Below are 12,134 nucleotides of genomic sequence, written 5' to 3'. Positions count from 1 at the left end.
ACTCTATGATTCTATGAAAGACAATTCTGCTTCATTAATAATGGCTTTAAAACTGGTTACAAACTCTGGCTAACCCCTGGTTTCCTGAACCCATTACTGTATCTCCAGCAGAACTTTAGGGCATCTAGATGGACATTTCTGATCAGAGTTGAGCATGCTGGCAGCGCTGGATTCATGAGTGGACTTGATGGTCTTAAAGGTCTCTTCTGACCAGAACAATTCTCTGATTCTGTGTGAAAGGCACCATTCACTCAGATCCATTCAAATGCCTTTTTCTTGTTTGCTGGATGAAGCCATTGCACAGCACTGCAGAGGCTACTCACAGTTAGGACAGGAGGAAGGAAGAGCTGTCCAGGTCAAGCAGTGGTTATAGATCTGTGTTTCCTTTCCTATTTCTGAAGGATGACTCTTTACTCATCCTCATTTGTGTAACTGGTTTTCTGAGAGTTTCTGCATGTACATGAGGAGCCTTGATGGAACTTTCAAAACAGGTACAAAGATGGCAAACTGATCATGGACAACCACACTTGTTATGAGCCTGATCCAATGAAGTACCGACTGGGCATAAGAGATGTGAGACCAAAGCATGCTGGGAACTACACCATCGTCTTGAGCAATGCAAAGTATGGCCTCTATAAGAACCTCACCATGCAGCTGGTAGTGACAGGTAAGGACTTCTTGGTGTTTATAATGATGTCTACTGGGCTGTTTCTCATTTCTGATATGATCCTACTTTACCAATCAGCAGGAATGGGTGACATGAGCTAAAACAGCACTCTGCAGAGCTTGCCAGGTTACCACCTTACCTAGGAGTCACTGAAGATCCCCCTCATGTAACCCTACATTAAATTAAAGCAACAGAATGGAGAGCTGCTATGAGGAGTTAGTCTGAAACTAGGTCATCTAAAGTCACTTGCCACTGAGATACTGCACCTCAGAAATAGCCTGTGTCAGGATAGTGTCTCCACAGAAATGGCTTGAAAGTGAACTTATATTTGAATAGGAATTTGAGAGGACAGGTAGTAGTGAGGTCTTCAAGCTAGGGGCACAGAGATGGAAGCTTTATCCCTTGAGATTACAAACTAGTTTGAGCAAAGCTCTGGAGAACATCTGCTGGGGCAGAAAAATTCCCAATAGGGCCGATGGAAGGAAGCAGATAAGCTATTACCCTTTCTTTTATTTCTCTACAGAAATATTTTCGAAGCCTGTATTTTCTGTACTGTCATTTATCTGCTGGGAGCACTTGAGAGACAGGCTCATCTTGAGGGAAGTCTGGAGAAAACTGAAGTAAAAGGTGGTGTGAACTGAAGCAGGTTGATTTGGCACAGAGGGAAAATAGACACTGGAATCACATTTATTAATCTCCCCGGCTGGGATAACAGAGAACAGAGCCACACTGTCTCTCTGCACATCCAATGCCTCTTTTAATCCACTGAATATTTGGCAGCAGAGATTGAATCATGAGGCCAGGCAGAAGTTCAGCAGAAGTTAGCTCTGCTCCCCTTTGTATTTCCCCAGGCAGTGAGATAGAGAAAGTGGTGAATTCTGTGTTGAATTCTTTTATCCCTATCCTCTTTGCACCCCAAAATGATCTCAATTGTCCTGTTTTGTGTATTTAAGTACTGCTGCACCATGTACTTTCTAGCACTGAACAGGCTCTCTAGGGAGATGGTGGGGGTCCCATCCCTGGAGGTGTTCAAAGAACATGCAGACATGGCGCTTTGGGACATATTTTAGAGGGCATGGTGATACTGGGTTGATGGTTGGACTTGATGATCTTAGATCCTCTGATTCTCTGATTTGTGGTTTTCTTATTTCAGTTTTCTCCTCTCAGAAAGGAATGATGCCTAAAAAATTGAGAACTTGTCACTTAGGCACAGTTGGTTTATTAAAAATTCTAAATAAGATATGATAGCTTGGACCAGCTTAAACATTACATAAACTAAAGTGTGATTTAAGAGTGGAGAGAGACAAGGGCATGCTGATGGTCAGGTACTCCTCAGCTGATGAGGAAGAATGTGTTAAGCTGCAGGAATTAGTTCACTTGAGATTGTTTATTCGTACAATGGTTCTGCTGCCTTGTTAAGAGAATGGAAACATTCAGAGGAAGAGAAAATTAAGAATGATAATAAACTATCTTGTCAAGGTAAATATTGGTGGTTGCATGCAGAAGAGAATGTTTACTTGAAGAGCAGCCATTCCCCAAATAGGCATAGAAAAAACAAACAGACCTTGTTTGTATCTGCAAGATGCTATTTCAGGATTAAACCATCCCATGCTCTTAACTGCAGAAGCCTTTCATCTTTGTTGGATGTACAAGGATGTGGTATTCTGGCTCTCACACACAGTCTGTGCCATGCATGGTGCTCATTGTTAATACTTTGGAGAGAGACTCCCATCAGGAATAATTATTTCATTGCAGACCCATCGTTTCTCAAGAGTCTGCAAAGCCCAGCAGCTGAAGGAATGTTACCAGTTGGAGAAGATGTTGCAGAAAAAAATTAATAGAATCAAGGAATCATTTTGGTTGGAAAAGACCTTTACAATCATCTAGTCCAACCATTCTCTAACTCTACTGAGTCTGGTGCTAAACCATGTCCCTCAGCACCACATCTCCATGTCTTTTAAACACCTGGTGGGGGCTGGAAGGGTCCTCTGGAGACGACCTTATCTAACCCCCCTGATAAAGCAGGGTCACCCAGCGCAGGTCGTCTAGGGCCACAATGTCCAGGTGGATTTGGAATCCCTCCAGACAAGCAAGCCTTTCTTTGCTAATAAAAGAAATTCATCCTAGAAAGAGTTTTGGAACTTAAAGTTGCAAACAATGAGGAATTTGCCTTGATTGGAGACAGGACCAATATAAAATCCTCCTAATGTATAATCTAAATCTAGCTTCTAGGAAATCTCTCTTTCCTGCACCAAGTTCTCTTGAGGTCACAGCAGTGCTCCTCAAAAGCCAGGATGAGGGGTTTAAAGATCAGAGATGCATTGGTGAAAGTGAGTGAGTTCTGACCTATATTATGAAAGAAAAGATGGAGAATTAGTAGATATGCTTTTGAATGAGAAGATAAATGTCATTGGAATGTGCTGCTGCAAGGGCATACTGCATTGAAGAAACTATAAGTAAGCACACAGCCCCCTCTCCTGTGAGTCTCTTAATGGTTGATGCTCCAGAGTATCACAGGTGGCATAACTGACAGTAACTGTTACTTGAACTAGGTGTGGAGGAGGTTGAAGATTAATAGTGTTGGGAATTGATGAACAAGTACAAACAGCAGCAGGAGGTATCAAACTGTGGTATATTATATTAACTTTTGCAGTGTGTTTAATTCAATACTAATGGCAGCAGAAGATAAATCTTCAGGCAGGATATGAATCACAGAATGGTTTGGGTTGGAAGGGACCTTAAAGATCATCTAGTTCCAACCTCCCTGCCCTGAGCTGGGACACCTCCTACTAGACCAGGCTGCTCAAGGTCCCATCTAATTTGGCTTTGAACACTGCCAAGCTTGGAGCCTCTGTAACTTCTCTGGACAACCTGTGCCAGTTCCTCATCACTCTCATGGGAACAAATTTCCTCCTCATGTCTAATCTAAATCTAGCTCCTTACAGTTTGAAGCCATCCCCCCATATCCTATCACTCCATACCTTTGTAAAAAAAAAGAGGTAAAAGCTTGAGCCCTGCAGGACAGGAGCTTGTATGGCATGTATCCTGACCTGCTGGAAGACCAGCAGTGCTGCAGGCTTTCCTTGGAGTCACCTCCCATATACTTAACTGGTAGCAATCACAGTGGTTCTGACTATTCAAGGAACCTCATTCCATGGTAATGAGCAAGGTATTGGGAGCTATTTCCCCTCTAAAGTTTGATATGGCCATAAAAGTGAGGAGTGTGTGCAGAAGTATCAAAGGATTCAGCTCCACAGAGGCTTGAAGGAGCAAAGTGGGCAGATAACTTCAGAGCTGTGGGGTGGGAACTGATAGCAAAGCTGGCCTGAGGCAAGGAGCTGGTTGACAAGATGCAGGAAGGAACATGCTGCCTGGCCTGGGGGAGTATCCTGCTGCTATTCCAAAAATGTCTTTTTAAGAAGTGGCTTAGCTGTGTCCCTGGTCACCAACGTGGGCCCACCGCAGCTGGAATTTAATCTTGCAGGAGCACATATCTCCCTTGTGGAGTCACCTTGGCTCATTGTAGGACTCCGGTCCCCAGGAGGTAGCTGAGTGCATGTTCAAAACACTCCTGCTTTACATATTTACACATCAAACACTGTCCAAGAAGCAGTGGGTTGCTGTGTTTTTGTTTTGTTTGATTAAATTCTTATTGAGAAAAGCTTCAAGAAAATAATGTCCTGAAGAATTTGAAGGGGAGGGAGCAAGGAGAAGGAACAATCCTAGCAAACAGCTGGTGGCTGCACATCTGAGCCAGCCAAGAAAGAGAAATGTGGGAGAAAAAAGTTATTCCAGGCTGGAGTACAAAGCAGTTTCTGAACAAAACACAAACATAAACCCCTCCAATCTACTTATGGGCAAGCAGACTGCATTTCATTCTCACCCTTGTAAAAGTCATCTGCATGGAGCAAGGTTCTTGCTGAGCCCTTCTGGAGCAGTCAGCATGCTCTGACCGTCACGTTGCGTGTGAAGATTGTACTGAAGCAAAAGTTAATTCAAAAATTGGAAGAATAACCTCCTTCAGCACTTTGCCTTTCTTTTTTGTCCCAGACTTTCTCTCCTGTATTCCCTCAAGGCTCTTCCAGCAAATATTGCTTTAGGTTCCAGCTGCCCTAGTCAATTGAAATTACATTCCCTCATAGAGTCCTTGATCCCCCAAGCTCTTGTCTTCTATCTATAAGAAATGCAGGATTAAGTGCTGGAAACAGCCTCTGCCATAAGCAGCAGTAATTCACAAGCTCCTTATGAATTCCCTCTCTCCTAGGCAAGGGCTAGAACAGAAGGGGACGCATGGAAAATTCACATGTGCAATGTCGCATGCTCCTTGTTATGGCAGTGAGGTGACCAGATACACCTTGATTTGTTCCTAGGGAGAATTAGCTCCAGAGCACTTAGTGATGTAGATGTTTCCCTACTCTGCAGTCAGGACAGCTCTTCATATTTGGTTTAAAATCAAAGGCAAAGGGACTTCTGTGCCTGACCTACTTTGGCTTGCAAGGGATGAGTTGACATCAAAGGAGTCCCCAGTGATCTCCACAGAAGTTAATATATACACGGTGATCCATGTGAGCAGTACCCCATCACCTAAATGAGACCCAGAAAGAGTCTGAAGAGAGAAATGAGCTTCAGGATGAGGCAAGCACATTTGGGCTATGCCAGTTTAAAGAAAAAGAGCTCTGAGAGAGTTCTCAATTAAAGAGTTGAAGACAGAGGGGAGCCTCTCACAGTCCTTTGTGCATGGAAGAGACACTGAAATCCCTAAGGTGGACACTGCTGCACTGTAAGAAATACGAATTTCTTTGGATTATTAGAGCAAACCCAACCAATGTTTGGATTAAAGCACTGAGCCAGATAACAGAAGCAGGGCTACAGCACAATGAAGGCTGAGAGATCTGGGGCTCTTTAGCCTGGAGAAGAGCAGCCTGTGAGGGGATCTGATCAATGCTCAGCAAGACCTAAAGTGGGGGGTGGCAAGAGGATGGAGCCAGATTCTTCTTCAGTAGCACCAAGTAACAGGACAGGGGGCAACAGGCACAAAGTGGAATCAAGGAAGTTCCATCTTAAGATGAGCAGAAACTTCTTTGGTGTGAGGGTGCTGAAGCCCTGGAGCAGGCTTCCCAGAGAGGTTCTGGAGTCTCCTTCTCTGGAGAAATTCCAAACCCACCTGGACACTGTGATCCTGGCAAGCTGCTGTGGATGCCCCTGCTTGAGCAGAGGGGTTGGGCTGGATGATCTCCCTGCATCCCTTCCAGGCATCCCTTCCAACCCTTACCATCCTGGGATTCTGTGTTTGACCTTCACCTCACCTGCATGTTTCAGTATCCTGCCAGGACTATTTTTCCCTGGTGTATCACATTCATCTCCTGTGCTTTTCCTTGGAGGATGACCCATTCAGGAAAAGTCAAAGTAGAAAATCTGATTTTCTCCCTCCTGGGCCAGCCAAGCAAGCTAGAAATCTCAAAATAAAACACAGCCTGTCTCCATTCCACTGCTGTTCCCACATGTTCCTCCCCCAACTCATTGCTCAGCTTCCCTCCTGGGTATGGCTGTAACCAGTGCTTTGGGTAGGCAGAATGCTCGGTTGAGAAGAGCAAGGCTAAAGAGATACAGGGCTACAGGCCATCCTTCAAATCTCATTTATCAGAGACAGGTAGGAGAGAAACAACTGTCTTTTTCTGGGAGGTGTATGAAAGAAAAGAAAGAATACAGCAGCACAGACATTCCATCACACTAATTACTAGCAAAATACGAAGAATTCTCTCAGTGATATCACTCAACTCTGCACACTTGCAGCTCCATGGTCCAACCTCTGCTCAGCCTCATGGGCTCCCAGGAGAACCCCTAATGCACAAGTCAGATGAGCTACTTTCATCCTGTTGGAAATAGCCAAAGCAATTTCAGGAAGAGGAAGGTGGGGGCCTGCTGGAGTTTGCCAGTGAAATCTGAAGCATTCACCTCATGTCTCTGCAGCACCAATCTCCCTCTGACAGCCTCCAAAAACCAGAGTGGTGGGGGAAAGTCAGAGAGTGGCAGCATGTGTTTTGTGTGCTGTCTCTCAGCCAGCAATGCAGGCACATTAACTGGACATTTTCTTTTCTGACAAGCAGGCAAAGGGCAGAGACAAAAACCCTTGTGAGCTGCCTGGTCTGGCAAAAATTAAGCAGTTGATCATTACAGGTTTGCTTTTGTCCTCTGTTCAGCCATGGCAAACAAGATGGGGAGAGGCAGGCATGAGCAAACCCTGGGTTTGTTTATTTTTTCTGGACAGAGGTTGGCTGCATTGGGGTTGAATTACTCAGCTCTGTGGAGAAGGACCTAAAAGCGCTGGTGGACAAGTTCACTATGAACCACTAATGTGCATTAAGAATAGTGTGGCCAGCAGGTTGAGGGATGTTCTCCTCCCCCTATACTTTGCCCTAGTGAGGCCAAACCTGGAGTCCTGGGTCCAGTTCTGGGCTCCCCAGGTCAAGAGGAACAGAGAACTACTGGAGAGAGTCCAGTGGAGGCTACAAAGATGATGAGGGGACTGTGAGGAGGGAAGGTGAAAGACCTGGGGCTGTTTAGTCTGGAGAAGAGCAACCTGAGAAGAGAACTTGTCAATACCCATAGGAGCTAAAAGGTGGTGGGCAACAGGATGGGGCCAGACTTTTCTCAGTGGTGCCCAGTGACAGGACAAGGGGCACAAACTGGAACCCAGTAGGTTCTACCTGAAGAGCAAGAGAAAATTATTTGGTGTGAGGATGCTGGACCCCTGAAGCAGGCTACCCAGAGAGGTTGTGGAGTCTCACTCTCTAGAGAGAGTCCAAAGCCACCTGGACATTGTGATCCTGGGCAGCCTGCTGTGGGTGCCCCTGCTTTAGCAGAGTATTGGACTAGATCATCCCCAGAGGTCCCTTCCAACCCTCATCATGCTGGGACTCTGTGACTGAAAAGGGGAAGGTGGTACAGACAGACAGCTTTTTTTCCTACAAGGAGAAGATAGATGCATCCCAAAGTGACAGCATAAGGTCAGAAAAAACAAAACCAAGCTGCATGGCCATTTTAACAACAAAATTCCCTGTAGGGTAGGTCAAGTGCCCTGAGATTCTTCTTAATATTTGCTCACAAAGTATCCAGCTGCAGGATTTCTCTTCCTTTGCTCCCACCCTGCTGGCATTCCCAGCCCATAGCAGCAGGTTACAATGGAGCAGCAGGGTGTGTGTGCTGGAGATTAGGCAAGTGACCGATAATCGGTGACCCTCATTCTATTCCTGGCCGTGGTACTGACTCATGGAGAGATTCTGGCCACTCATTTCATCTTGGCATCTGCTTCCTCAGGAGGTACCCTGGGGACAATGCTGTGCACCCACTTCACAGCAGCTTTGTGTGTGTAGTGCTGCACAGAATAAAACTGGAAAGCAAACAGAATGGAACAAAGACAACCACCCAAAATCAGCTGGGGTCAAGCACAATGTTCTGTTCAGCTTGAAACAAAAGTTTTGTTTTCAGGTCATTTAACTCTTTTTATTAATTTTTTTTCTTTCTTTCCCTTTCAAACACACACACACACAAGATAAAAACAAACAAGCAAACCACAGAGAAGACTTGTAAGCCCAACACAGACAAAGTGATTTTACTTTGGGGGGGACTTCATCCCATTTCCCCCAGTTGACTACTCCAAATTTGGATTAATTAATGAGCTTTCTATATCCACCTCACAGAATAGTCGTAGAATTATAGAATGGTTTGGTATTGGAATGCACCTTAAAAATTGTCTAGTTCAAGCCCTGTGACCATGGGCTGGAACACCTCCTGCTAGAGCAGGTTTCTCAAGGCCCTGTCCTTGAACACCTCCAGGGAGGAAGCATCCACAACCTTCCTGGGCAACCTGTTTCAGTATCTCACCACTCTCACTGTAAAGATTTTTTCCCCCTAATCTCCAGTCTAAACTCACTCCCCTCAAACTTAAATCCAGTCCATCTCATCCTATCACAACAAGCCCTTGTAAAAAATTCACCTAGCTGAACTTGCAGAGCTTCTATTTCCATGAAAGTCCTGCACAAACATCAGATGAAAGACTCTAAAGTCCAAATTATTTGGGCTTCTGGAACAACTAGAAAACAAGTTGCTACTCTGTCAGGAGTTTTAACGAAACCCCATTTCCAGCAAAGTATGAAAGATTGAGACCAAATGCCTCACTACACCACTCTAACATTATTTTAATGATATGCTTAATGTGGAAAGGTTTTTGGAAACCCAGTTTAAATGGTGGTGGGGAGGTATGTAAAGAGCAGTTCAGTCAGAAGTCACTGGAAATAAAGCAAAGTTGCTCTAAGAACTTTCAGGGGAACTTTCTCTGTGCTGTCCTCTATATTTGGATGCTCTTTTAGGTGACAATTGCAATCTCCAAGTAACATCTGCAGTGAATTTAAACATCTCTTGCAGATGGGTTGATGTCCTAATCCTTGCACATATGATTTGTTCCTAATGCCACAAACCAAAGATAACATTAGAAAGTAAGGTGAGATCCCTATAATGCTGATCAGTTTGAAATTTACTGTAAGCAGAACTGCTTCTTTATTACATTTCACAGTGCAGCAGCAGCCAGGTCTTTAGTTATTCAGGTCAGCTCTCACACCAGCAATTGCACCTCTGCAAAGTGAGTTGGGGATACAATCACACTTGAAGCAGGGAGGACGAAAAGCCCATTTATTTTGATACATTTAAAGTCATCTGAACATTGCCCATTCCAAAAGCAGACAGAGACATGAAAGCTTTTAATGTTTGTTTGGCTTCTGCTTGAGAAAACTCAGCCTGGGGAGAGAAATGGCCAAGGGATGGGAGGCAGAGGCTGAAAGCAAGCAGGTAGATTGCAGTGTGGGGTGGGGGGAGAGGGAAGGAAGATGTTGAGACGAGGGATAGCAAGAGATAGTTCAGGTCAGATATGAAGTGTATTTAAAGATCTCTTGCAGTTGAGCACTACCTGTAGCAGGCAGGATGACTGGCTGGGGGCAAGGCTCTGTAGGAAGGTGTTCAGTGAGCCCAAGGTTAGGAAAGCAAAAGGTGCTGATGCTTCAAGGAGAGAGGAGGACTCAGCACTGCACTTGCAGAGGAGAGAAGGTGCACTGCAGAGCCTGTGCAGAGACTGCTCGCTTGGTTATTCCACTCCTATACTGCCACTAGCTCACTGCCTGCTCAAGCTCTCCAGTCCCTGTTTTATTTTGCATGTCTTAAAACCAGCGGAAACGTGAGTGTGTGGATGAAATCCACACCTCAGATGCATCATTTAAGGTGCATGCAGAAATGTACTTGCATTTTGGCAGTGCTTATAAATGGATTTCAACTGCCAGCCTTACCTCACACCTAAACGTGAGTGAAGATAAAGAGGAGCTTGTGCATAACCCACCATGATGCTGAGGAGGCAAACATAAGAAAGGCAGCAAAGCACAGCTTGGAGGACAGAGAGAGTTATCTGAGAACTACACTGCTAGGTCTACCTTCAGTCATCACCTTCAATAATCACCAGCTTTAGGCTCAAACCTCCTCTTCATGCTCATGTGAAGATGCTTTTCACCAGCTCACTGAGTGAACTATCTAGATAGACTCTGAGCAAATCTAAAAGGCCACTACCCACCACAGCAGCCAAGAAATTTGTTTCCATCACTGATTGAGGCAGCTTACATGAATAGGGTTTGGGTTAACAGCAAGCAAAGTGAATGGAAAAGCTTCAGGTGCCTTCAAAGGGCACAATAAGAAATAAAACGACCATGACAGCATGAAGAGGTTTGGAAAGTCTCTAACCTAAAAAATCTCCTCCAAGTACCCCCCATTCCACATCACAAACCTGCAGTGTGCTAGAGCCAAAGCCAACATCCTCACAAGCACAGAATCACACAGAGGCACAGAATCACAGAATGCCAGGTTGGAAGAGACCCTTGGTCCAACCTTTCTAGGTAAATAGTCTGGTTGAAATGAGATGGCCCAGCACCCTCTCAAGATGAGTATTAAAAGTGTCCTTTGTAGAGGAACCCAGTCTTCCCCTTGGGAGATGATTCCAATGTCTCACTGTTCTCACAGGGAAATGTTTTCTTACAAAGTCCAATTGGAATCTCCCCAAGAGACTCTCCCCAGGAGCAAAGAGAATTCTAGAGCACAAGTCTTCCGAGGAGCAGCTGAGGGAACTGGGGTTGGTCAGAAAGGAGAAAAGAAGGCTGAGTGAAGACCACCTGGCTCTCTGCAGCTCCCTGAAAGGAGGCTGGAGCCAGATGGGAGTTGATCTCTTCTCCCAAGTAACAAATGATAGGACAAGAGGAAATGGCCTCAAGTTGTACCAGGGGAGGTTTAGGTTGGACATCCCTGAAGAGGTTTCAAAGTCATGTAGATGTGGTGCTGAGGGATGTGGTTTAGTGGTCACCCTGCAGTGCTGGGTTCATGGTTGGACTTGATGATCTGAAAGGTCTCTTCCAATCAAAACAATTCCATGACTCTATGATAATACACAATTTTGGAATGGCCTCATCCCCACTGCAGCAGCATGGCAGGAAGAGCCACGTACAAAATGACACCTACCATCAGCACTACAAAAAGAGAGACACTTACAAAAACCATTTCAATTTGAGTGTCATGCCCATAATTAGCTACAACCCCACACTAACTGTGTTTCAAGGTGCTGTGAAAGAAATGATGGGGAGGCATTTTTAGCCAGCTCCTCAAGTTTTAAGAAAATAATTGCTTAAGCCTCATAAATAATAATTAATTCATTTGATGAATCATTTTGACTCATTTGAGGTTTCAAGTAATCTTTAATAGTGCCATGCAGTAAAGTAATTGTGGAATTCAGAATTCATTCGTCACTCGTATGTTGAATTTAACTTGAATTAGATCAAGTTAAAATTATTATTTCTTTTTTAGACTTCAAATGACACTCAACATGTTCATCATTCCACTGAGAGCATAGAAAAATCTCTTCATATTAAGGGGTTGTAATCAAACCTTGTTCTCCCCATAGCCTTTCACACACACAAAACCATGAAAACATATTTTCTCCTTCCTTAAATGAGTAAAGCTTTGTTCCTATAGTCCAGAAAACATATTAACCTTTCACATAACACTTGAGTAACCTTTCACACTGAACTCAGAGTCTCTTCCTCCAAGTGAAGATCAAGCTTTTGAGGTCAGTCCAGACAAGCCAAACACAGGATTTGAGACTGAGATGAAAAATGTCCAAGAGAATGAAAAATATGCTTCTCTCCCCAGGGAGCTTCACAAAATTATTGTTATGATCACAACTAATTCACTGATGGGAAATGAGATGCCAGTCACGAGGAAACTCAACATTAGTCCCAATATTTGCTCACACATCTCAAAGCATTTGATCAGCAATAGCTTGCACAACGCAGAGGAACTTGGTGCAGGAAAACCTTGTGTCCATGTTACAGCTAAGGATGTGAGTTTGAGAGACTCCAACTACAGTTTCAAGTACTCTCTT

General features: G+C 44.4%; 1 protein-coding gene across 1 annotated transcript in view; it reads left to right on the top strand.

Annotated features, from left to right (window-relative positions):
* The window catches only part of LOC104300147 (vascular endothelial growth factor receptor kdr-like), a 148,793-nt gene that overhangs the window by 75,186 nt on the left and 61,473 nt on the right, over positions 1-12,134 (top strand). The window contains exon 9 of the mRNA XM_054169355.1: positions 492-667. Within this exon, the coding sequence (XP_054025330.1) occupies positions 492-667 (176 nt within the window). The remainder of the gene's footprint in view (positions 1-491; positions 668-12,134) is intronic.

The sequence above is a fragment of the Dryobates pubescens genome, chromosome 18, assembly GCF_014839835.1.
Source record: "Dryobates pubescens isolate bDryPub1 chromosome 18, bDryPub1.pri, whole genome shotgun sequence".
Classification (NCBI taxonomy): domain Eukaryota; kingdom Metazoa; phylum Chordata; class Aves; order Piciformes; family Picidae; genus Dryobates; species Dryobates pubescens.
The sequence above is the reverse complement of the archived record's forward strand: the minus strand, read 5'-3'. Positions and strand labels throughout refer to the sequence as shown.